The sequence below is a fragment of the Gambusia affinis genome, linkage group LG18 (assembly GCF_019740435.1).
Source record: "Gambusia affinis linkage group LG18, SWU_Gaff_1.0, whole genome shotgun sequence".
Lineage (NCBI taxonomy): Eukaryota > Metazoa > Chordata > Actinopteri > Cyprinodontiformes > Poeciliidae > Gambusia > Gambusia affinis.
In genome coordinates this window covers 7,248,210-7,275,438 of record NC_057885.1, presented here as the reverse complement: position 1 = coordinate 7,275,438, position 27,229 = coordinate 7,248,210, and the positions used below count along the sequence as shown (strand labels likewise).

Below are 27,229 nucleotides of genomic sequence, written 5' to 3'. Positions count from 1 at the left end.
AACAAAAGAAAGGAGGTTCCCATCATGGTGCTGATTATATTTCATCATGAACACAAAACCTGATTCAGGTTTTAGTTTGTCAAACTAATGCTAGAAAAAGCAGCTGAAAAATTTTCAGTTTAGTGAGAACTGAAGAGATTGGTCTCATTACAGAAACCCTGATACCATTTTGACTTGTGGCATTTACTACACATTGTATTCATAAACTTCCCTACAGAATTTACAAGTAGCAGTTAGTGAAGACAGTCTGGAAATGTTCTCAGCTCTGTTGCAATAGTAATTCATGCATGTTTATGATAGTTTCCCCAACTTATAAGATCAGAATTGTACAAAGGAAACTTTAGCTCGTTAGAAGATGTGTGGCCCTGAAAAGGACCGTTTAGTTGTTGAATTTAACGGGACAGTTTAACCTCCGAAGCCGTACAGAGTGCGGCCCTGCCTCTTGAGAGCGTACACCACGTCCATGGCGGTGACGGTCTTCCTCTTGGCGTGCTCGGTGTAGGTGACGGCGTCACGGATGACGTTCTCCAGGAAGACCTTGAGCACACCGCGGGTCTCCTCGTAGATGAGACCGGAGATCCGCTTGACTCCCCCGCGGCGAGCCAGACGGCGGATAGCGGGCTTGGTGATTCCCTGGATGTTATCACGGAGAACTTTACGGTGACGCTTGGCGCCTCCTTTACCGAGTCCTTTGCCTCCTTTTCCTCTTCCACTCATTTTGGTATCGTTCTAGAAAAGATCTGAAGCGACAATGAGGGTCAGTAGGAGGAAACAGCGAGTATATGTGTGAACTGCGGACGTGAAAGAGAACAGGGGAGGAACAGAGCTCCAGTCACGTCATTGAAACCGGACGAAAAAGTTTGTGTTTTTCTTAATTTGCGTTTTTAATACTCTTCTTTACACTGTTATTTACATTTATACCGGGATTGTGAAAATGTACTTGTATGTGTGTAGTTTTATATTTATTCATCAACTACTTGTGCTGGTGGGAAAAATTTATCTCTCCAGGGGTCAAACTTTGGACCTAATTCATCCATTGTAGCTCTGGTTTGGTTCTGGTCGTTGTTCCTTTGTTAGGTGAGCATCTGCCCAAGTCCTTGGAACATTTAGAAGAAGGTTTTCATTCAGGACTGTCCTGAATGTGGCTTAATGTACCTTCCCATCAGTTAATTTAATTAACTGGGACAGTGACTTCAACTGCCCCAGTTAATTAATTAACTGTCCCAGTTAAAGCCACCACATCCTAAGAAATAACATACATGCGTGGTTCAATGTATGTATTAATGACAGAAGATGTCATGTGTCTTTACTGCATTTTATTTTTTTGACATTTACTACAACACAGTATGTCTGGGTAAGTTACAGGTGGTAAGTATAAATATGTTCTTATATTACTGTCTTTGGCCTACTTAAATACACATTTCAGTTTAAGACCAAAAAGCATTCAAATCTTCACCTTTATTGGACACGAAGGCAATACATAATAGGTTTACAATACATATGCCAAAGAAAATAGCCATTTAAAAAATAATAATAATAAAAAATACTAAAACTTACAAAAGGGTACCATTATTTGAAGTACCTTGCTGTTTATTACAACTTAAGACTGTTCATGTACTTCAGTTTCTCTGTATGTTGGTGTTTTGAGCAAAGCCAAATAAACCTCAGTTAGCATTAAAACTACATTTAGGCTATCTTTTTAAGTGTTAATATAAATACAAGCAATACAGAAATAGATTGCATGTATTTACGTGCTGCATAAATACATGCAATCATCGTTGTTAACATTGGTGCAAGAGGATCAACCAGAAATGCTTGAGAATTTACTCGTCATTAGATCTGATGTCTATAGCAACACCAACTCTGACCACTTCCTTGATTTGACTCATTCGCAGTAAACTCTCCAACATATCACACTCTCAGTTCAGCCAACGCAAGTATAAGGAGGTAAGAATGTTATTGTCTTGTAGAGTTGGGTAATAGATGCCTCGTCTGGCTGGTCTTGAGGTTGTTGAGGTCTTTGTTCATGGCATGTTTGTCGTGTTTCTAGTAATATGTAATCTTATTGTAAAAGTTTCAACTTCTGGTCTGTGGTGATGAAAAAACAACATATATGTTGTGTTGCAACAAAATATACAGAAAGGTATTGAACTGCAATAAATGAGGCATACTTAATAAGTTTGGTGTTTGAGGCTAATGTAATTGACAGATGGACTTAGTTCATCAATTGTATTTGATGAATATGAGATTAAGAGAGAACACTACATAACTGACTGCGTTACTCTGAGTAATCAGGAAGCAGATAGTTAAACCAGAGATAAATATAGAGTTCACGGTGTGGGGCAGGACAAATGATGTCCAGATCCCAGAAACAAGGTCGTAACCAGGAGTTACACTGGATCATCTACACACACAACCGTTATCAATAATCCCACCGTGTGTCTGTGGCTGGAGGGAGCTGGTATAGAGCAGATCACAAGTGGGCTCTGTCGTGGAAAATTTCACTTTAACAAGATGAGAGGACGTTGCAAGCTGAGAACAAAAATACAGAGTCACGGTCTGTCAAGTCCGTTCTAGCTAACAGTTGATTGCGGCTGCCTTTTATAGGTTCTGGCCATCAGATCTTGTCACAACAGAGAGTCGCTGTTTGAAAAGAAGCTTGTTTGAACTGCAGGTGTGAAGATTTTGAATGTAATACACCAAAATTCAGCAGAGTTCAACACAGATGGTCTAACCATTGGCCTTTTGTTAAGAAAAGGGTGTCTGTTTGATGTTAATGGGAAGTTTTGATCCTGATAAGATGTTGGTTGGGAAAATATCAGATAGTCTTGAGCATCAAGGACCTGCTGTTTTCTGACAATGTGGGATCTTATCCACGGGCAAAATCACTCTAAACATTTAATGTGCACTTGGATGAGAGTCTCCATTATGGTCTGTTACTCTCTACTATTGATGTGCATATGAGACTGTAGGCAGCTGTGGTCGACTCTCTGCTGATGTTTGCAGCGATACGCAGCAAAGAAGAACCTCAGCAGCTGTGAGACCTTCTGACCAATAATATAACACTATTCAGACGGAAACGAGGGGTGAGGAGTACATTAGAAATGTCCTATTTCAGCTGGATAACCTGGTTACTGACATGTGAGCAGGCAAAGAAACACACTTTTGTTAGTTTCTCTTACTTAAAAATGGAAAATTTTGAACATCTGAGGGAAAATTGAAAGCTTTGTTAAATCGGTTCCAGCGGCTGAGTCTCTTAAAGTTTTGAAAAGTCGTCTTGAGCTAGAAAAACAAGAATTACTGAGCCGATACTTGTGATGAAAGGTTTACACATCTTGTATCAGGTTTACACAGTGATACAAAACATCAATGTTTAATGAGTTTAATGCTTGAAAAACCTTAAAATATTTTTAAGTTTAAAACTGTTCTCACATGTTGGAGTTTTTATTAGCTGTAGAGCTCATCTACAGCTCATCTACTTCTACTTCTTCTTCTTTTTATTTTAGGAAGTATTTCAGCTAGGACAGAAACATTTTTGTGACCTAGTTGTATCATTGACTCTTCTCTTTGCCTCATCCAGGTCCAGTCTGACGGAGCTGCAGAGAATAAAGATGTTTTCTCCCAGAGGCCTTCAGTCTATGATGCTCCTTGTTCTTCTTGGACTCGGCCGTCATGGTATGTTTGACATCTGCTTCTATCAAATAATAATACATTTTATCTGACTCAGAGTATCTAAAGGAAATGTCACTAACAAGCAATATGACAACTAAAGAAATTTGAAAGTAAAAAAAGTATTTTTCTACCATATATTTTGCAGTAAAACTCTTAAGTGTCTGTAAGAGTTTCATAGAAGAAATAAAATCAGAAACATCAGCAGTGATCTGCACTAATATCTATGACAAATGTTCTTACTAAACAACGTTTTGCTGATAGGAACTAGAGGATCGTGTTTCTGCATTTGCTTTTTCGTTAGTTATTAGTCCAGCTAGAGATTTATTAAAAGGAAAATGAAGAATGATTCCTCATAATGAATCATTATGGTGTTTATAATGTGTTTCAGATGTGGAGGCTTCAGAAGGAAAACAAGTTATTCATAAAAGAGTTGGAGACTCTGTGGAGCTTTCATCAAATTTACCAACTGAAGGAGTCAAAAGGGCAACATGGAAATATAAAAACTCAATAGTAGCAGACAAAGATTCAGGTCTTTTTCCAACCAATCCATTTCAGAAGAGAGTGAAGTTCAATAACACAACCCTTAGTTTAACAATAAGAGACCTGACTCTTCAAGATTCTGGTGAATTCAGTTTTACCTCAACAACTGACAGACAAAGACCTTCAGTCTCCATCACTCTGCTAGTTCACGGTAAGATGCTGGTTTTGTTCACAACTTTTCAAAGAAATGTGAAAAACTGAATCTTTATAAATCCATTTACATCTTTTTATAACTTACCTAAATTCAATGATAGCCCCAGTCTGTCCAGTCCTAAAGCATCTTACATATAACAGCCGTTTAATGTGGCAAAATTCTGCCAAAAGACCTAAATTATTAACCTTTTCTGTGACCTTAAAGAAAATAGCGATAAACACAACAGGAGTAGGAGGAATATCTTACACACACGTATTATAAATACATTAACTATAGATATAATGCCATTATTAATGAGCTATTCTCCTTCTTCCCTCTGTTCTCACATTAGAGCCGATATCCACAAATTCAATTGTGTTTTCCAACGTCACTGAAGATGGATCAAATGGAGTTTGTACAGTTTTTCTGGAGTGCAAAGCAAATCCTCACAGTGACGTCACCTACAGCTGGACTGTGGGAACCCAAACCAGAAACGGCTCCAGACTGCAATACAGCATTAAACCACAAGATGGAGACACCACATTCACCTGCACTGCCTCCAATGTTATCAGTGAGAAGTTAGCATCCACAACACTGAGATGCAGCAACACAGGAACCAACTCTACTGACGGTATGTTCAGAAATATGAATTCTTCTGTTTGACCTTTTTGTGTATCAAGTTTACATTTATAAAGAAAATATAAACCAGTTTTATCAAGAATGAAATATGAATTGTTAGACACGATTCCAAATAAAAAAGGAAGTCAGCAAGCTATTAAGTTATGAGAAAAGGGGATGTTGTCACAGATCTTTTAGTCATAACAAGACACAGTTTACATAAATACATGTTGGGTTAAATGTGAACATGTGATTCCAGAGGAAGGTATTGAGTTTGATAAACACTTTACCATTTATGGAAGATTTTTATGCTTCTTCTGACCCGACTTGTAACAACAATGTGACACTCTGCTCTCATCTGAAGTAAGTAATGAACAATAATGAAGAAGCATGCAGAAAAGGTTTTCAGACATATTGGGGTCAAAGGTGAAAAAGAGAGATTTCAAAACCTGTTGACTGAACAGTTTATTTTTCCATCTTCTGAAAATCTCCCACTCTCAGTCATTTTTATCTGAAGAGCAAGAAGATCCTGGTGAACTTGTTCTTCTGTTGTAACTTGTCAGTAACGGTGGCTCGTACAAATCCAAACTGGACTTAAAGCTGCAGTTTGTAACTTTATTATAAAAAAAAGATATATTTTTTTTAATGTTTGTTAAAACTGTCAGTATGTTGAGACAGTTTGTTATGAGACAGATCATCAGTGAAAATATCAATCTGCTCCCTGAGCTGTTATTGACGTTTGAAGAAATGCAGCGATCCCAACCAGAGACGACCAATCAGAGCCAGGGGGAGGGTCTTAGTGCTGTCAATCATCCTCGTGAACGCACTGTGCTGGTTTCGACATCCCGATTTCCTGGGATGCATGTTACAGGAAATGCAAATGAGCCTTCAGAGTCATCAGTGTCCCAAACGAGGACAAATATTTTATCACACACTAAAGTTCAAAATATACCAATTTTAAAACTGGGTTTTGGCAAAGCAATCATGAGAGTCTGCTTGTAGGCAGCCGTTTACCGCCATCGAAAAGATATTTAAAACTTCTTTAATAATGCACAAAAATAAATATGGTTTTAGTATTTTGTTTACAGAGTTTACAGGTTGCTGTTCTGTCCCCTGACGGTTCTTCTGTCTGCCTCCATATTGTTGCAGGATGTTGTTTTTCTCCCGTCATGTTTTGGTTTAGGTTGATTATCGGACTTCTTGTTATCCTAGTGCTGGTCTGGCTGCTTTACGACAGAAAGCTGGAGGGTAAGATAATCTATTTGAAACCTTGCCTTTCACTAACAGTTGATTTGATAAAACTTTAACCCGTTTGGTTTGTTGGTTGTTTCCACAGAAGTGTTTTGTTCCAGGTGTGTAGGATTCTTTCTCTTTTTCGTATCAAAGTCTTGCAACTTTTCAAAACAAACACGATTCCTTCACAAGATAAAACGTAACTATTTTATGTTTATTTATTCCAGGTTTAAACACGCTGCAGCAGTGGATCAGGACCAGAGTCGGCTGGATCTCAACCCCTCACCTCCTCCGGGTCAGTTTTCTATTTTGTGATTAAAAATCAACGTACCGTCAAACTTTCATGTAACGTTTCGCTGTAATTACTGACAGATGATGCTTTGGTGTATGAAAACTCAGGAGGCGCTGCAGATGCATAAGAAGGTCCGAACTGCTGGTAAACTCAAAACATTGTTTGTCAGGGACGAGGAAAGATGCTGTTTGTTTGTTTGTTTCTTCAGATGAAAACATCCCACCTCCATAAGTTCCCATCAACGATCAGGACAATCGACTGAGAACGAGTGGACAAGTTTTAGAAAAGTTGTATTTTTGTGTATCTGCTGTCTTCTCAGAACCACAGCCGGTTGTGGAAGACGGTCTCTCACACTGAGCCAGGTTCTGGTTCTTCCTGTTAACCAGGGTTGTTGTTTTTTTTTTCTCTCCACTGTCGCTGCGTACATGCTTGGAATGAGAGAAAATGAAACAGCGGCTGCCCACAATCTGCTGGGTTTCACTAGATGTAAAACATTTGAACAAATTCGAATAGTAAACCAAACTTGACTTGATAACTAGGAACAAATAGAAAATATGATCGGATTGAATTGTCTTGTTTTTATGTAAAGTCCCTTCAGATGCTGAAATATAAAAAACTGAACTGAACTGAAAATGTAAACATCAGTATCTCACATAATTATGAGTCATTCTGAGTATTTTGCCTGCTTGTTGCTTTTAGTCACATGTTGGTGTTTTGTAGTTTTGAAATGAGAAGAAGAACAAAACATTTAGACAATTTGTATATTTAATATCTTTCTCAGGTTTTATGATGAATAGGATTTGTATATTGCTGCATTAAATGCTTGTTGGCACATTAATATGAAATAAAGAAATATTTTCTTCTTGAATCTGTTTTTTTTTTTCTTTCTTCCATTTTGCTAATGACTGAGAAAAAAAATAAAAACATTAGCAAAAATCTAAGAATTTATCTGAATTTACAAGGGGAAATTTACAACCATTAATTACATTCTAACATTGGGCAAAGACAAAAAAAAAAGAAACCTAGAAAACATCTTAAAAATCTTGACTTAATATTTCAGTACACAATCTCAGAAGTGTTCAGATTGGATCCGGATCCTGAAGTCATTGAATTTCACCTTCTGTCCTTTTGGGGTTTTTTAGGTTTTTGAAGCTGTTTGCATGAACCAGAACTTTACAAAACATGTTGAAATAGCTGAAAAACAATGGCAGACTTTTCACTTTCTTACTCAAATGAACCAAAACTGCAAATTTATGAAAAGGCGAAGATGACCAGCGCCTGATGCACCTGGTGGGAAAAGCAACTAATTAAAGGTTTAGTGGAGATTTAAGCTGCATTTTGGTTTTTTTGTCACTTGGACGTTTATTACCTGTTAAATGAATGAGTACAAACTGGGTTGTTTACAAAGTGAAAATACAGTCTGAAAATGAGATGGTATTAACATTGTATGAAATGGGAACACGGATCAGTGACGGATAATACAGAACTACTGAGTGACAAACAATAATATTATAATAATGAAAACTGTGGATCTGGACAATGTACAAGAACTCAACTATTTCATTGTTCCAATTAATTAACCTTTTAGTTCATCATATAACTGTAATGTTTTGCCATTATTGTTCTTTTTAGAAATATTACTGTTTTAAGTCGGTAGTACCGACAGATTGGCAGCAGGTGTCACTGTTGCTTCCCTGTCCTGGAACCGTCCGTCAATAAAACCATCAGCTGATATCCAGATGGAGCGTTACGATAATCCTAATGATGCGAAACCATTTTCAATTACAAACAGAACCTTTTCTGAAAAATCTTAATGTCGAAGCGTTTTCTCTGATCATTAAACCAGAAGAGCATCAGAACTACTGAATGCTAAAAACTGGTGGCTTTTATTTATGCTCTAAAGTGCAGCTTACAGACAGCCGTACAGTTCAACCGCTTCGACTTTCTCACTGCGGTTTTAGCACATTGCCGTCAATCACATTATGACTTCTCTACAAGAGGAAGTGCAAAACGCTCCTCTATGCTGACCAGGGGCCTTCTGGGTTTTTCTTCTCCTTCTTCTTCACATTTCCTCTGATCACCATCTCTCTCCCTCTCTGTCACACTCTATTATGTTAAACAGTCTTAACATTTGTACATATGTTTTCTCTTATGTCAGATAGATTTGTGAAGCGTTTGTTAGAGATGTCTGATGTAAATGCCTCCATCTCGGTGACACTCAGACTAGAAACGGTTTGAATTTGCTACAATGGTCAACAAACGTAAAATGGCTCCTCAGTCCTTTCACTTCTCCGACAAATTAGTCTGTAATTTTGTACCCAGTTGTCTGATTTTAGACCAGTGATCAAACCAGTATACTCATGTAACCACTGTGTATTTGTGTATTTATCTTGGATTTTTGATTAAAATCAGTTTTTAAAAAAAGCAAGGTTTCCAAATCTCACTCAAATGTTACTTAATATTGATTGTATATTATTCTCTCTTACCATTTGTCACCTCATACATGTTTCATTGTGGTTCTGAATCTAGTTTTAGCCACTTGATTCTCATTAAATATCATTAAATGACCTCCACTCAACCCAGAATAACTACGATTGGAGATACAAAAAAAAGAAAACAGGATCAACTTTTTCTTCTTTTCTTACGTTAGCAGGACTTTAATACCTTTAGCATTTTTTACAGACTCATATTGGTATTATTTCACAATACGTCTTCTTTAATTACTATTGTTTTTAATCCTGTGATATTTGTGTCCACGAAAAAAAAAGTTTTAGTTTTTTTTTAGTTAGCCGTCTCATTGTTTTTGTTTGAAAGAACAGCTGAGCTTCTTTCTCATGAAACGTTAAAGTTGCCAGGTTGAAGTGCCTTCTGCCTTCAGTCCAGCTAGGCTCTACACAGATGTGTGGGCGTCGTCTCTTCTGCAGCTTTACCTTTTTATTTTTTTTTGCAGAGCTTTGGGGAAGTGGGAGGCACTTGAACGAAACCGGTGGTATTCAGAGCGCTCGGCGTTCTGTCGAAGTCAGAGCTACACGTCTGACCACATGATGGAGCTCTGTGGGTTTTCTTCCAGTTACACTGTCTGGTGGTCTGCAGGAGGCGATACGTTAAGAGTTTACGTGAGGTGATATTTTAGTCCGACTGCAAAGCTAAAACATTCAGAGTGAAACTCGCACATCTTGTGCTCTTCTACCTCCATGCACACACAACAACAACCCACTCAGGCATTTCAAAAGTATTTTTCTGCGAGCCGTGAGATTTGTGGTCCGGCGAAGAGTACAGATAGTAATGCAAAAGGCCGCTGGGTTGCATCTGTCTACCAAAGCAGTTATCTGATCTGAGAGAGTTGTGCAAAACACATTGTTGTACATCTGCATGAGCTAAGATGATGCATAAATTGAAAAGATAACATATTTACTAGGAATTTGTTCCTCTAAGTGTCGCGTTCTCTGCCTTTTAGCCCCACAGTAGCACAGTCCTCCTTTATTTTACCATTTATTTTTAACGTTTCTACATCTAGTTAGGACATGCGTGTGTCATTTCACTTAAGAAATGAGATATTTCTGCAATGCTAACGTGAATTAGCCTCCTTGATAGCCGTTTTATTTCTGGGTGTCCTTTCTCTTCCCTCTTGGTTCTGTTTTTCTAATGACTCACCGGTTGGAATTGTTTTACTGGTACTGGGTCACTTCTTCTTTCAAAATGCCAGTAAATGTGTTCTGGAGCTTCAAGAAGAGACTCCACAAAAACCTCTAGAGGAATCCTGCAATACCGCTGCCTTTTTAAAACAACCCTAAAGTTCACACGTGTTTAATTGGAAAAGTTTGTGGAAGGTTAAATGTGTCCTTTTTTTGTTGTTGTTTCAAAATGTATTAAGAACTGTAGGAATGCAACCTGGTCGAAAACATTTCTTTAAACTTTTTTTTTGTCACTGATACAAACAACCCTTATATTTTCTCTCTAAACTGAACTGAAGAAATAAAGAAAGCTTTGAAATGTTATGAGAGCTGTTCAGACATTTTAGTTTATGGAGCCGTTGGTTCAAAATAAATAAATAAAAATCAAAAAAATAACATATGTATATATATGTATATATATGTTCCCATCACAGTTTTATGAAAAGAAAGCGTCGGGAGTTACGGAGGGTTTCTTCACCAAGTCTATTTATTTTAACAAACGACACGCACAGTGCAGACACTCGCTATTTTTGATTCCTTGATATGATCAAATTGCAACTGAAAGCAGAAACGTGGTTCATGCCAACAAAGCAGAAGAGGTGATTTCCAAGAACGGACGTTATCGTCTCCCACGTCTTTCAGTGATTTACAGAAACAATTACATCATCTTATACATCCTGATGTTTCGTTTTTGACGTTCATGTGCGTTTGAGATTGTTCATCCATCCATTTTCTAACACCCTGGTCCCTTAGAGGGGTCAGGAAGGTCACTGCTGTCTATCTCCAGTAAACGTTTAGGAGGAGAGGCGAGGTCACCCTGGACAGGTCACCAGTCTGTCGCAGGACAGCACAGAGTAGATTATTCAAAGGGGGGAAATTAAGAGTTTAAATGAATCCTCAAAGTAAAACTGATGTAGACTAAACATGAACATTTTAATTTAGACATTTTAGCATTTCGGAGTATTTGAAAATTTAACATCTGCTTCTTTACTTTTTGCCATCCTCACGTACTTCATCTGTGTTTGGTTTGATTTGAATTTTCCTTAAAAATATACGCAAATTTTCATTATAGTCAAAATTTCAAGCTTAGTCAAATGGTGCCAGGTAACAAGAAAATAATTCTTCACTGTATAAATCAGGTTCTGTTCATATTTATGTATGAATACAAATCACCTGATGGTCTTTGTGGTTCTTCCAATCTGGTCTAAAGACTTCTTGGCTTTAGATTGGTTCCCGTCCAACCAAACATCTGGCTGTTTTAAAAACAAATTAAATTCCAGAGCCCAGAAGCAGCATGATATCCTCTCTGTCTTCAAAAGAAAAAAAAAAAAAAAAATATATATATATATATATATATATATATATATATATATATATATATATATATATATATATATATATATATATATATATATATTTTTTTTTTAAAAGGATTTCTATTAATTTTGTTGTTGAAAAAACTGAAGAAAAAAAACATTCTTAAGTTTTTGTTTTCACGTCAAACCGGTTTGTTAATATTGGGTTAATATAGAAAAGATTAAAGGTTGAGCAGCTTCTTTTTATTTATTTTTTTGTGCTAGTTAATAATTAGAAAATGTCACACTTTGGTTTGCTTTGTTTGTTATTTTGGTCTGAGCCCACCCTGAAGAGATGGTGACCTAGTTTTAACATTGTTTTGCTTATTTTAACTTTAGGATTTGACTAGACCATAAACACACTTCCACCTCCATCCTGTGGTGTTAGAACCAAGATGAGGTCATCATTAATGGGTTCATGCCAACTATTCTCACCTTGGTGTCAAACGCAGCTTCTACATAGGAACTGTAATCGCCATGGTTACAAGCTGGAGGTTAGTTTCACTCTTGGGAGAATGTAGTAAGGGTTTTTTACCAGATAATAAGCCAGTTTTTCCATGGAAGTACGACGTGTTTTTATTTCCATGAATAACACGGTAAAGTCCGCCTTTATTGTTTGGAGCTCATAACATCTCTGGGATCCTTTGGGGAGGGACTGCAGCTCAGATTAGTAATCCTATGACTGAATCAACTCCTCCTGTTCTGTTAGAATAAGAATAACCCTTTGGCTTAAGGTGCATTCTTGTATGCGTTCTCTTGTACACTAATATGGGCTTCATCTGTGTGTGGGTTTGCTTCCTCAACAGTTAACAAGTATACAAGCGTTCAACCCGTTAGTTCTGCTTACTAGGGCCTTGCAAGGGGCCACTTTCTGCTGCAATAGAGGAAACGAGTCGCACGGCAACCTTTGGTTAAATGAAAAGGACCCTTCTGGTGTTCAAAGTGTTGGGCTGAGCAAGGCCAGTTTGAAACAAAGACTCAAAATCCAACAGTGCTAAAGGTTATTGAGTACGATCCCCTGGATGCAGGGGATCTCCAGCTGTACTATAAACTGACACTGTGTACCTTTAACATGGTAATGGAGAGTTTATCTACCTGCTTTTAAGTCAATTAACTGTTGTTTTATGAGACTCCAAGTCATGCTTCAATGACATTTCATAACGTCCAAATCCAATAAGAGGAAGACTGTGAAAACTGGAAGTGTAAAAAAATACTCTGGTCAGTAAATAACAATGATATTGTGGGTGGGTGGAGGGAGTTTCCCTCCGTTATGTAGTATGACTATAAACCTGCTACTAGCACTTCAGTAGAGGGGTGCATTCACAGTTGCCTAAAAATATTTTTACACAAATCAAATACTCAGAAATTTGCTTTCTGTTTCCAATAAAAGTCCCCTCAAGGAACTGAACACCGTCTTTCTATTAAGCATGATTTCTTAAACCAACATATGGGCGGAATAGAAATATTGTTTCTCAAGGTCCCACAACTGCAATAAAACAAAACAAAAAACCCTCCAAACCTTCCCTGCTCCATGTCAACATCATGCTTGAGATTCAGTGTGAGATATTCGTAGTGGTATACTGTGTTTAGTTTTTGTCAAACAAGGTGCAATGCATTGTGGGATGGAAAATATCTCAGCTTTGCTCTTCAATTTCACCAGAAGGTGAAACTGAACCCACAAACCCAGAAGTCCTGTAGTTCATTTGTAAACCGTAATGAAGAAACAAAACTCTTATTGTGCTTCTTGTGCATTGTGTCAATAACAACATTGACATCCAGCAATATAAAATGTCTTTCATCGTTTTAATGTGGCACAGACGTGAATAGATAATTGAAAGGATAAATCTGATTTGAAAGACTTCACTTCTTTTTTTCTTTTACTTTATGTTAGATCCATTTGGCATTGATAAATATTGATTTTTTGGGGAGGATATTGCCAATCCAAGATTATAGATTTTAGATGATTATAGAGGTAAACAACCAAAACCTAGAATTAATAACCAGGTTTCTGGAGGCTGGTTATTATACATTGGCAATCTTTCAGCACAGTGAATTTGGATTTTGCTTTTCAAATTCAAGAGTTTCTCAATAAAAGTCTTATTCGGCAGTAATATCCAACAATCTACCTGTTAAAAGAACATTATATTATATTACTTGAACTGCTTGCTTTACTTTCTCCACCTTGTACTTTCAACAATTTCATTTATATTGTATTGAAGAAAAATGTATTGAGCATTCTGCATTTTGTATTGCACAGCTGATATGTCAGACTTTTTGATGAGCAATATGTGAATGAAAGCGACGTGTTGAAACATGAACATTATTCCACGTTGTGATGTGTTTTGTAATTATGGTGCACATTTCGAAATACATGCATTTGAGAAAATCATCGTCTCTTTATTAAATGTGTATTTATTTTTCCAAAGATTTTTAAAAGTTCAAAACAATAAAATGTCTATTTAATATTAATTACAAATAACTCTTATGAAGTTAAAAAATATACTCTGTGAGAGTTAATATTAAGGAGTGTTAAATGATTAACTACAGTAGATATTTGATATTTGACATTTAATTAGAGTTAAGGTGTTTCTAGTGCGAACCCACATAGACACTTTGAAAGTGTTGAAATCAAATCTGACAGAGAAGTATGATTTGATTAGTAATCGTTTTCATTCGACTGATTCAATTGGTCACTTGAACCCATTTTTCTGGGGTTAAAAACCAAACTTGTTGTTCTGGGTCAAAGACGTAAGAAACCCTGTTTGCAAAATCAACCCAGGAGGTCGGATTCGGGTCAAAGTTCCACCCAACATGCATAACTTTTTTTTTTTTAACCAGCGGTTCATACTCGGAGAACTTTCTGATGAGAAAAAAAATGCTCAGCTCAGTGTTTGCTCGGACTGCTCGCCACTTGATTTACTGCAAGACACTTGAGCTAACTGTACGTCTTTTCAAGCCGGAAACCTTCGGGCTTATCTCAGAGGTCGAAAGCATCGCTTCCTCTCAGGCCCAAACCGGGAGCTTGTTTCACAGTACACCTACGCCATTCATATTCAGTGTCACTTACTAAACTTCCAGGTTCAGGTAGAGTGCACTGTGTAGGATTAGAAATACCGACCAGAGCCAGAGTCAGTGCTTTCTGCTATGTCCCTGTGCATGAAAGGCAGGAAACGTTAGCACATTCTCTTTCTTTTTGGTCTTGCAACCTTCTTGGCAGGACAAATAAAGGCTCCCCTCTGCTCTGTGACCAACCTGCCTAATTGTGGCATGCACAGAGTTTATTCACCATGTTGAGCGGTTGTCACATCAGTATCTCCCCATCAATAACTGATGGCAGGATGTGGTCTAGTTCCTGTGCTATTGTTGATATAAACTGTCAGATTAGGTCTTCATATCTTACTAAAACATGTAGCGCTCACTAGGCTGCTTGCACTGACAAGCTAGCTTAGCTCTTAGCTACCAAACAGCTTTTTCTTTTTTTTTTACAAAGTCTGAAAGTTAATGCTCACACCGGTTGAGAGCTAATAGTCTCTTATTCAAAAAAACAAAACATGCTTTGGAATAACTTTCTCTCCTGCTTTCCAACCACTCAGAAAAAAAAGTTACACTGTCCAGATCTAGCAAACACCTGACCTACTGATTCTGTCCAAGGTCCTGCAAAATGTAGTCCACCTCAGAACAGATCCGAACTCTTCAGGGTTTTTATCGACCTTCGTTTGTTTGCCGATTCTGGGAAATCTGCTGCTTTCTTTCTCGTACGCTCGAGTGCTGCTTTCAATCCGTAGATAATAACATCCTCTTATCTAGTCTCTGATATTATCTAGATACTGAAGGAACTTGCTTTGCAGCTGTTTAAGTCCTGTTTGACAAATAGAGCTTTCTGCGTTAAAATGAACCAGTATTCCTTCGACGTGGGGTTCCACATTCTGGCCCCTCTTTTGTCCTCATGGTATATTTTGCGTTAGGATCTGTCCTTCAAGAGCATAACATCCGGTTCTACTGTGGTTCAGCTTTATTTTCATTTAAAAGTCAAAACGAGTTATTCATCGAGGCCTTTATTGGACTCTGGATGACAGACATTCAAGTTTTCTGCATTTAAACTAATACAACAGAAATCACCCTATTCAACATATCCTGTCGGGTCTCTGGGTCCTTCAGCACAATTTAGTGCTCAGTTAAAAGTCTTAGAGTGATGTTTGACTCCTCCCTCAGATTCGACGAGAGCATCAGTTGAGGAGTTCAATCAAGCTACATTTGGTTGCCTCCTTCCCTAAAGACTTTAAACAAACTAGTTCCTGCCTTTATCAAGATGGATAACTTCTATTCTTCAGTCTTCCCTTCAATGCTTGCAGGCCATACAAAATGCTGCTGTGTGTAGGGCCCTGTGGTGGTGCAGAGGTTAAGCACCACCCACATAAGGAGGCCGTAGTCCTCGATGCGGCCGTCGCAGGTTTGATTCCCGGTCTAGTGAACTTTGCCGCATATCTTCTCTCTCTTCACCTAATTTTCTCTCTTAGCACTTTCAAATAAAGAGAGCCAAAATAAATAAAATAAAATGCTGTCGTTATGTCAGTACAAAACATCGATGCTGGTTTTGCTTCACAATCCAATACAGGATTGATTTCAAAACCCTGAAGTTAGTGTTCAGGCTCTTCATGGTCATGTAACAGGTTAAAGCAGGAATGCCCAAAGTCGGTCCTGGAGGACCAGCATCCTGCATGTTTTAGTTCTCTCCCTGGTGATAGTAACAACCTTCTCAGCATGTCGATGTTCTTCTTAGGCCTTCTAACGAGCCATCATTTGATCCAGGTGCGTTAAACCAGGGAGAGAACCGAAACATGCAGGATGCCGGCCCACTTTGGACACCCCTGGGTTAAAGAGTCTGGAAACGACACGCCCTTTCCCGATATTAACAAAGGAACACCCCTTTCTAAAGTTTCGGGACTCTACAAAACCCCAATGAGGAACCATTAGCCACAAACAAGAAATACCTGGAAGGAACCTTCTCGGGAGTGGCTGACGATCCACGCCAAGAGTGCAATGAAGACTCATGCAAAGAGGTTGTGAAATAATTCAGAAACAAAAACATCTGACGCCCTGCAGACCTCAGCTGTCTCTGATCATGATTCAGTGGTAGCATAGAAACTGGGCCAGGCCGACCTCCATCTGAGTGTCAGGAAGGCTGGAACCCAGTGCTCACCCAAACTGAACATGAAACCCCGTCTCACATCAGTCCGTAAATCATCTTGTGAACTGATGGGACAAAAGAGGAACTTTGTGGAAGCTGTGTGTAATATTATATCTGCTGGAAAAAAGAAGCACAGCTTCTCAGAAACACAAAAAAGCACCTTACAGAAAGTCTAACGTTGTGCGTTGGTCTGTGGCTGCCTTCTTTGCTGCACTATACTATAACTCACTGTGTTATAATTTTGCTTACCAAAAAAACAAAAAAAAAAACAAAAGAAAACAGGAAGGAGAACGTCTGCCTATCAGTTTGTGACCTTTGGCTGCATGGGTTTGCATAACCCATGCAGCCATGTGTTATGTTGCATGGGTTATGCTGCATGTGTTATGTTGCATGTGTTATGTTGCATGGGTTATGTTGCATGGGTATACCTTCAAATAATAATAATTAAAACAAAGTGAAGGTCAGGGAGGTCGTGGGATCTGATGTCAACGGCTTGTTAGCATTTATTGCAGTGGACGGCTGGTTTGGTTTGTTGTTTTTCTTCCTCAACGGATGAAATCTTGACTTGGAACTGACCGAGGTAATCAAATTCAAAAGTTACATGGAGATATCGTGAACAAAATAGTCAAAACAAAAACTGTGTTGAAAGAAACAATCTCTTTTTAACCTTAGAGTGTTGGCAGATACTCTATTTCTCTGCATGCTCAACCTGCTTCATGCTCTACATTTACAGAAGCTTCCTCCACCCCTCCCTCCTACTGTTTTTTTTTTTTTTTTTTTTTTTTAAACTTTGCTGACATTGTGCAGCGAGCAGAAGAGGAAACAGACACTGCTCCGCTTCCCACAGAGATGGTTGGTGGTCGCGTTCGCTGCCTGAGCTGCGTCCTGGCGTACACGGCCGCGCTGCTTCTCGGGGTCTCCCGTCACGGTACGTGTCACGGTCTGACCTTCATGTTTAGGTTTCGGGCAATCGACCTCCCGCTTTTCTGTAGTTGTGACTTTGAGAGAGAATTACGATTCGGTTCCTTGGAACGGGATATTTGCACACCTCCTTGGAAAAGGAGGTGTATTTTCTAAAGTGTTTCTTTTTTTCAATTCTTTCCTCGTAGAGTTTTTGTTTTTCAGAATTGATTTAACAAATGCAAGATGTTGTCACTGAGGACGTTTTGCTGGAATACTAACACCTGCCTACTTTTGAAGCTGAAGTTGCATAATAGTTTGGGAACTTTAACATCCCAAAGAAAACGAACGTTCTCACCAAGATCTGTGACGATCTGAATTTATCCTCCTTGTCTGAGATGGCAGCTTTAACCTTTGGGCATCTTGTGGTTGAATATTAAGAGTCGGGTTTTGCATGTTTCTGTGCTGCTGTGTTGGCAGATTTCCTGCTACATACACATGGAAACTTTTGCAACTTGGAGACAGATCATCCTTTCTCTTTTTGTCACTTCCTGCTTTGTTCTTCAAATTGTAGGTCACAGCGAAATACCGTTTTCTCTCTGTCAGGCCGCACTCCGGAGCTCTAGCTGCTATCTGGTGCGCTTCAGTCGTCGGCTGTTTTCTTTTTTTTTGTTTTGTTTGTGTCTAAATAAGTGTGAGACAGAAACAAGAGCAAAACCAATGGTGGTATTTCCTGTGTTCTCCACCAGAAGCTGTGACACGAATACAGACTTTTAATTTTAACTTTTCCACCGAGGGTTAGAGTTGCGGTCTGTCTCCGGTTTCCAGGGAAATTACGCAAAGTTGGCTGTTTCACAAACATGCAAATGAATTTATTCAATAAGTGCAAACTAATGATCAAACTCTTGACGCATCCGTTTTTTTCTTAACACTGCACTGAAAACTTTCCCTCATTGAAAAAAAAAGGGGACTATGGAGCTCCAAGTAAATTTTTTTTTTTTATGTAACAAGTAATTGAATGAAGTGTCAGACTAAATTTATTTACGTTTATTTAACTTGACAATTTAATAAATGAGCCTGGATAGACTTCATTTGACCATGTGTGTCTAATTAAGGCGACATATTTAAGTTGGAGTGAGCGCTCTCGTTTTTCAGTCAAAGTTGGTTTAACACCGACAGATTGTTCTGTTACAGTTCAAAATAATGCAAACAGATTCATTGAACACATTGAGTGATGCATTTAATGCAGCTAAGTGTAATTATTAGGACTTGTGAAAATCCACTTTGAAATTTCACTTTCTGTGCAACTTTTGATATCACACAGACAGATAAAAGAAGAAATGGTCACGACAATCAGATGATCTGAGTTTTCAGGATGCAGTCCTTGACCTCCGACCTCCCCTACACGCCCCAGCTGAGTCCTTATTTAAGTTTGACAATCTATGAATGTAGCTAAAGATTAGGGTGATGGCGAAGAGTTTTTCCATCGTCAAAGAGTTGGAGCTCATTGCCAAATATGAAAAAGAAAAAAACAACTGGTTAGCAGCTACGAGAAGCTGCAAAGTTAATAAAGATTTTTCCACTGACTACAAAGTGAGGTTCCAGTCTCCTGCGAGCAAAACGTGGTGCTCAAACTGAGGTTCAGGTATCACAGGTGGTACGTGGCGAGTCTTTAGCGGTTCTCTGAAACAACTTTAGCACTGATGTTGGGCAGGTTATTGAATCAACAGCGCTGTGGAGCCACTGAGCACCGGAAGCCCAGTGGGCGGCTTGTTCAAGTCAACAAAGATCTTAAAGATCTCTGAGAACTTTAAGATCTTTTGAGGTCTCCGTGTATAAAATAAAGCAGAAACAAACACTGGATGTTGCTAACAACGTGTGATTTACGTCTGAGGCCGGACGTCGGGATTTCAAGCCCAACTTAAAAGTGTGCAAAACTACAAAAACCAGAAGGATTAGCTAATTAATATGCTAAATCAGCAGGTCAACTGCTGTTAGCAATACAAGTGAACAACGTGTCTTAACTTGCATTTGCATGTTTTCAAGCACTTAACGTAAATGTTCACTAAGAAAGGTTGAACTGAAATGCAAAGAGGGCAAACAAACAGTTTGTTTCTGACTTACAGGCGTTTATATGAAAGGTAGATATGTTGGATTTTGCAGGTTGGTGGATGTAATAAAAACCTACAACTTTCCAACTTCAGCAAAGTAACTCAAGCAATTGCATCTTTCAATATTTCTTTCTTAATTAAAGCTTTTAAATCTAAGATTCTGAGTAAAAATGAGCTGCTTTCAGACAAAGAAGCCATTCTAATGGATAGTATGGATGTCTTTCCTTTTTTTATTGTTTTCTCTTTATTTTTTAAGACATAAAACATGTCAAGTGAAGTCCTGTTTGTCTACAGTTTTGAAATGTCTACCAGCGCGAGGCGGCTTGAATTATTCAGTATCTGATCATACGCGTTATAAGAAGTTTCATCACTTCATTGAACCATTTTCCTGTTTGTCCAACAACAGGAACCCACCAATAAGTTACGCAGCTGCTTCTGTTATGTGTTAAAAGCACCTCGGAGTGTTTAGAAGTGTCTGATTACACTTCCTTCTTGTAGCTGCAGAGCTGTTTGCAAACATTTATAAAAATGAAAAAAAAAAAAAAAAACCTAAGGCCAACAAGCTGGTTCTTAAAACGGGTATGAGCCACAGTTAAAAGATTTCTTCTGGTAACACATTAGTTTATCATTTGAATCTTTTTCTAAATATAAACATTCATGAGATGCAGTGTCATACCTGCAGTTCACAGACGCCGTTTCTAGTTGCAGCAGCAGAAATTCACAGAGCAGACAGATCTAAATATGATCCTTTTAAAATGGAGAAGTACTTTGTTCTGTGTGCATAATGATTAGATACATGAGCTGCTGTACGGAAGATAAACTAGAATGTCCTTTTATTAGAGTGACTAATCTAATAATTATGTACTTGTTTAAAGAGGCAGCGTTATTTGAGCTTCACATCAGGTTAGAATGTTACTCCCTCACCAAAAAGATACCTGGAGTATCTTACTTTAATCCTTTCATGCATGTTTGAAAAATCCTTTAATCTCCCGTGGCAACCATTCAGCTGTGCAAAACGTCTGGGTGGACGTAGCTCCGCCTTCGAGGACAAAGCTCCTCCTTGAAGGTGCATTTTCCAAGCTTCCATCTCACAGAGCAGCCCTCCTCCACGACCCAACTCCGCTCCTACAGACTAGCTGGCAGCAATTAGCAAACACCTGGTGGAACTGCACCCCTGCTGAGCTTTTGATAAGAGCTACTTGTCAGTGCAGCACTGGTAGAAACGTTGTTAAAGGGTTAACAGAGGAGCCATGTTGTGGTGACTTCTTGAGGGTGAGGTTTCAGACAGAGCAGGGCTTTCTTAAAGAGACAGAGGCCCAATTTCATGGTGTTCAATTAGAAAGTCAATTTTCTTTCAAGTCATAACAATGGTTGACACATTTCTGCTTCTTCTGAAATCTACAAACATCTTCTTTGTTTTGTTCCAACACACAGTGGACAGATGAACTAAATTAAAGTAATTTACTCAAATCAAATTTTATTTGTATAGCACATTTCAGCAGCAAGGCATTTCAAAGTGTTTTACATCAAATCAAACACAGAAATTTGTTCATCAGCAAGTTGCTCCTCAGTCACTTAGCAACACTGCACTTGGGTGGTGTTTTAACGTCACTCTATATTTGTGGCAATGTTTTCAGAAAATTGCTCGTGAGACAACTCTTTTCAACGAGAGGGGATCTTCCATAACTATAAAAGTATTCTACAGCTTTGTATTCAATCTGCTGTTCTTGGCAGCCGACCAGAGTGCAAACAACCACCTGTCTGTTCTTACAGAAAGATGGTAAACTATGATGAAACATGAGAGATTAGGACCCCTGATCAAACCAACATAGATATGACTATGTTCTGGAGATGCATGCAAAACATGGCATAGTGGACCAAAGAGACCAAACAAATCTCTTTGGTCTGTTTGTAAAACACTCAACCAAATGGTTCTTTTTTGTATCAGAAAAAGTTGGCTATGCAAAAAAAAAAACCTAAAAGAAAAAATAGATGCAATTAGTATCTGCATTTCGCTTTATAGGAAGTTTAAAAAAATTATCTTGTTGGTTCACTGACTTGCCAGATTATAATCAGTGTCTCACGGAAAAATTAAGCTGTGCCGCTTTCATGTTTACTTTAATAGTAAACTTTGACTGTTTCTGAGTCATTATTCATTTTCTTTATTTTCTTGAGTCCTCTTTACATTTTGATGAGAAATGCATAAGCTGTCATTACTTAATCATCTTAAAACTGGATGTAAAGGTCAGTAAAGTGTTTGAACTCTCAGCCACACGCTGATTTCCTCAACTACAGCAATAAATCTCTTCTCTGTCTAAGTAAAAATCCATAAGCTAGAACTCCACTACACATTTTATTGGCTCAATTTTGCCGCAGATTTCCAATCAGGGAAAATCTGTATCGATAGTTGTGATGAGTCAGCAGGGCAAGTTTGACTAAAAATCTCTTGGTATGAGAGGAGAGATGAAGACCAGAGTCTGCAAGTGTGTGAGGCGAAGAGAACCAATCTGCAGTCAAACATGTTTGTTTTTTTGTTTTTTTAATTGGAGAATCCAGACTGATTGGATAATACGAACTGAGCACAAACACAACTGGACATGCTGGGAGCCAACGGACAAAAGACAAAAGATAAATTATATGAATATGAAAAAAATATTACATTTTTACTTAACACAAGCTAACAAATAATCACACATTAATTTAAAAAATGACAAAAGGGAAACGACAAAACCATAATAAATGACAAAGAGCCTTAAACGAATCATTTCAAATTTTAATCAAAATGTTTTAAAAGGCTTTGACATTATTAACTGTCAATTATTAACATGGTTTAGTTTTGCTTGATTTTCAAAACTTGATATATTTTTTTTAGAATTAAGTTATTTAAATTATTAAATTTTGGATAAAATCTGAATTTCATGTTGTCGTCCGTTGACATAAAGCCAACATTGAAATTCCTTTAAAAAAATTTTTTTTTAAATAACACTAAGCACTTCACATAAACGTGTTGTAAGCTCTCACTCTGAAGGGTGAGACAGAAATCAGAGAACGCCTTCAGAGAATTATCACCACCTGAATTATCGTATGTTTGTTCCATCAAACGGTGCATTTACATGAATTCAGGTGATTTGACCAAATCCTGTACTCTGTGGTTTATCAATAAATCTAATTATTAAGAGTTCGAGCTCTGATAGCAAATTATGAAACGTCTCTAATGGCTGGGAAACTGCTAATGGACATTTTATAAAACTGTAAACCTTAAACTGTATGTAACAGAACATCTAAACGTCTCAGTTTAAATAATAATAATAATAATAATAATAATAATAATAATAATAATAATAATAATAATAATAATAATAATAATAATAATAATAATAATAATAATAATAATAATAATAATAATAATAATAATAATAATAATAATATGCTCTTTGTTTTGTGTTTCAGATGTGGAGGCTTCAGAAGGAAAACAAGTTATTCATAAAAGAGTTGGAGACTCTGTGGAGCTTTCATCAAATTTACCAACTGAAGGAGTCAAAAGGGCAACATGGAACTATAAAAACTCAATAGTAGCAGACAAAGACAAAGGTCTTGCTCAAACCAATCCATTTCAGGACAGAGTGAAGTTCAATAACACAACCCTTAGTTTAACAATAAGAGACCTGACTCTTCAAGATTCTGGTGAATTCAGTTTTACCTCAAGAACTGACAGACAAAGACCTTCAGTCTCCATCACTCTGCTAGTTCACGGTAAGATGCTGGTCTTTCAATTCAATCAATCAAAAACAACTTTTGCAAGAAAGAAAACTTGTGTAGAAAACTCAAAGAACAGATTGATTAATACACTCTCTTCTACATAAAGAACACAATACTTGTTAGAAAAAAAATCTATGCAAAATAAACAGTTTATCTGAATCATTATATCATATCCATGAGGTCGTTTTGTCCTGCTGCAGAATCTAAAAGTGTTCGAGCTTTAAGGCCAAACAGTGATCGCAGGACTTAAAGGTCGACCTCATGGTTGCATCAATTACAGAAACTTTCCCCAAGTCCTCAAGCAGGAAAGCAGCCCCAGACCATCACACTACCACCACCATGCCTGTATGATGTTCTGTTTATAAATGGCATGTTAGTTTTACATCAGATGTAATAGGATGCATACCTCAAAAAAAAAAAAAAACTCCACTTTTTCCTCATCAGTCCACATAAGATCTTCCCAAAGGTGTTGGAGATCATCAAGTTATTTAAATGTGTTTCGTTTATTTAGCAGTGATATTAACTTTGGAAATCTTTCATTGATACCATTTGTACCTAATCCTACTGTTTGTTTGTTTTTTTCATTTCTTTGGATCTTGGCCTGATGTGCTGCTTTTTGAGATCAGTTGGCCTACTTAAAGCTGTCAGACAGGTTCTTTATAAGTAATTTTTTGATGCTACACATCAGACCTGGTGTGACTGAACAAAAGACAGATCAACTGCAGTCACGTCATAATATGACAACATAGAAAACTACTCTCTCGTAGGGCTAAGATGGCTTTAGTAGGTTGTTTTTTTCCTAATAAGGAATTTATCATTTGACAGCTTTCTGAATTTTCAGAGATTAAAGGGGAAAATACAGTGAGAATTGTGCAAATAAAACACACAAAAGGATAATGTTACTGATCCGTTACATTTCTTCCCTCTGTTCTCACATTAGAGCCGATATCCACAAATCTAATTGTGTTTTCCAACGTCACTGAAGATGGATCAAATGAAGTTTGTACAGTTTTTCTGGAGTGCAAAGCAAATCCTCACAACAACGTCACCTACAGATGGAGTGTGGGAACCCAAACCAGAAACGGCTCCAGACTGCAATACAATATTACACCACAAGATGGAGACACCACATTCACCTGCACTGCCTCCAATGTTATCAGTGAGAAGTTAGCATTCAAAACACTGAAATGTAGCAACACCACAGGACTCAGTTCTACTAAAGGTATGTCCAGAAATTAGATGTTTGAAGAGAACAAGAACAAGTCTGTTTATTTTGTAAATCTGTTGGCTGTATTGCTCTATAAAAGGTACAAGTACACAAAACACAGAAAATCTCTGATCCAAATCAATTTTCTTGCAGTTCTTAAGAAAATGTTCTGAATCGTAAAGTAACCATAATTTTCAATATTTGGTAATAATACAGAGAAAAATCGTAGAAGAGTTAGAGATATACTCTATGGTTTATCCAACACGTGTAGATGATGAACATCATCACATGTAAATAATTTAAATTATTAAGTTATAATTAAACTTAATAATTAGATTCTCTAAAGAGTCAGTGTGCACTATAAATCCTCTACAATTAAACGATCAAATATAATTTGCTAAAACACAATTATACATTGATGATAACAGATGTTTTTTTTTAAACTACCTTCTAGACTAAAGTTTTACATCCCTGTTTCTTTTATTATGTTAAAGTGTTTTTGTTTATTATTTGTTTGACTGAAGTCATAGATAGTTAAAACTATATATATATTTTTTTTAAAATAGCACTTTCATACAAAAAACTGCATTGTTTTTAACACAAATCGAAACCTTTTGAATTTTTTTTCAGTTTGTGACGTTATAACCACAAATTTCACTGCATCTTAATCCTAATTTTATACAGTTGACCAAACACATCACACTGCATAAAAATGGTAAGATAAATAAAGGGATATATTGTTTCAAATCGTTTTGGTAATAATAATATAAAGTCTGTTTATGTCTTCTAATAAATTCTTCCTCCTGAGTTTCAGATCTGTTAGTTGCATGTTTTTTTTCTTGTTGCTTTTCTGCTGGTATTCCTGAATTAAATGTTATTTCTATTCCATTTTAAACTACATTGAGGTTATAATGTGACAAGATGTGAATACAAGACACTGTGTACTCCAGGCAAACTTTGCTGGACAATTTATTTTCCTCCTTGTTTTTATTTGCTTCTTTTTAAACATGACATATTGTTAATCTGCTGTCTGTTACAGGAATACCAATGATAGTCTGGATTAGCGTTGCAGCAGGAGGAGGTTTACTGATCATTATTATAATCATAGTGGTGAGCGTATGTCTCTGCAAAAGAAAATGGTCTGGTAAGAAACTCTTTAATGTGCTATTTTTTTTCTCTCTCTCTCTCTCTTACCGCATTATTGTGGCTTTTTACCAGCCACTGAGTCATTTCTGTCATTTTAATATCTTTACGCAGGCAGTGATTCAAATGAACTCACAGTGTATGCCGATATCTCCGATTTTTCATCTGAAGTTGTAAGTACACTCAAGCCGTACAATGAGCAAATGTTTGCATTGATTTAGAGTTTCCTAACTCAGTTTTGTTTTCTCCTTAATACATGTGAATGCAAACCTCCAGGGAAGCTCTGATAAACCCTGCTCTCTGTACGACACTATCGACAGCAGAAACAGTCCGGATCGGCAAATGGTAAGAGAGCTAAACCTTCAGCGGCGCAACAGCTCCCCCTGGAGGATATCGAGAAAATATCAGTTTATTACTTCCCATTATATTTTACTTAATATGTGGTGGTTGCGATATTCTCCTCGCAAACATAACAAATTAAAAACAAACAAACAAAAACAATGATTGTTGTTGAGTAAAAATAAATTCCATCTCGCGACAGGAAAGTTTCACTTCCGGGAAACAATTGAAAGCAGCACAGTGCGAAAATGGATTGTTTTATGCCCAAATTTTGAAGAATGGAGAGAGGGGCGGAGACGTCTGTCGGTTTACATTGAGATAATATTGTCTTTGGATTTTACAACTAAGAAAATCATATTTTTTGTAAATTAAATTGATTGTATTTTTAGCTTCTTTTTTTTAATTCACAAATGTAAATTCTTTGACTGGTTAGTACAGCCGCAACAAAAGGCTCTACTCCCGTATCTCCCGGAAGGAGAAAAATAAATTCACAAAACAGGCACCAGGCGGAACACACAGCCAGGAGGGGCCTACCTTCAATGTCGGTTCAGAGTTCCTCAACGAGATGACGTCCCGGGGAGAAGGGCCATTTTGTTGGTCAGAGTCTGAGTTCAATAGCTTTTTTCCCTTCGTATTATTATTATTTTTCTTTAGAAATATAGTTTTGTTCCTGTCTTTTCCTAAAAACACACCAAATGGGACTTTATCGGTGGCTAGTAACAGGAGGCATGTGAACTGCCCCGTCCAATAATCCTTTAGCGTCCAGTCGGCTCTTTCCCAAAAAATCAAAAACAACAACTAAAAAACTTCAGCCCGGCCAAAACTCTGACGCTCCCCTGTGGGTGAAGTCTTCCTTTTATAATTTTACAAGCCTTCGCGCGCTTTCTTCTGTTTTGTTTTTGTCGCACGCTTCCGGTGTGTAACAGCTTAGGCTAGCTGTATGGCGCCCCCCGCCGGTCAACCGTCAAATGATGCCAATCACTAAAATAATATTTAAAAAACACACACACAGGGTAAATAGAGCATGTGAGCATTTAACATCTCTGTATAACATCTCTAATTTTT

General features: G+C 37.5%; 2 protein-coding genes across 3 annotated transcripts in view; one reads left to right on the top strand and one right to left on the bottom strand.

The window, feature by feature from the left end:
- Positions 1-236: 236 nt before the first annotated feature.
- On the bottom strand, positions 237-27,229 carry LOC122819896 (histone H4). Its single transcript, XM_044096938.1, has 2 exons — positions 26,699-27,229; positions 237-740 (listed from the first exon to the last, which is right to left on the bottom strand). The coding sequence occupies exon 2, from the start codon at positions 715-717 to the stop codon at positions 406-408; it is 312 nt and encodes a 103-aa protein (XP_043952873.1). The 5' UTR covers positions 718-740; positions 26,699-27,229; the 3' UTR covers positions 237-405.
- Positions 769-27,229, top strand: part of si:cabz01074944.1 (obscurin) — a 28,790-nt gene continuing 2,329 nt past the window's right edge. Inside the window, exons 1-9 of one of the 2 annotated variants that reach the window (XM_044096888.1) lie at positions 769-858; positions 3,581-3,675; positions 4,061-4,363; positions 4,698-4,976; positions 23,167-23,469; positions 24,416-24,697; positions 25,722-25,826; positions 25,940-25,998; positions 26,102-26,170. In XM_044096888.1, coding sequence (XP_043952823.1) covers positions 3,612-3,675; positions 4,061-4,363; positions 4,698-4,976; positions 23,167-23,469; positions 24,416-24,697; positions 25,722-25,826; positions 25,940-25,998; positions 26,102-26,170 — 1,464 coding nt within the window. In that variant the 5' untranslated portion in view covers positions 769-858; positions 3,581-3,611. Of the gene's footprint in view, positions 859-1,911; positions 1,948-3,580; positions 3,676-4,060; positions 4,364-4,697; positions 4,977-23,166; positions 23,470-24,415; positions 24,698-25,721; positions 25,827-25,939; positions 25,999-26,101; positions 26,171-27,229 lie in introns of those variants that run through there. The other variant, XM_044096889.1, reaches the window with a different exon arrangement.

Bases quoted from the DNA above. Each gene is read 5' to 3' on its own strand.
- LOC122819896 (XM_044096938.1), bottom strand. From the start codon at position 717: ATGAGTGGAAGAGGAAAAGGAGGCAAAGGACTCGGTAAAGGAGGCGCC.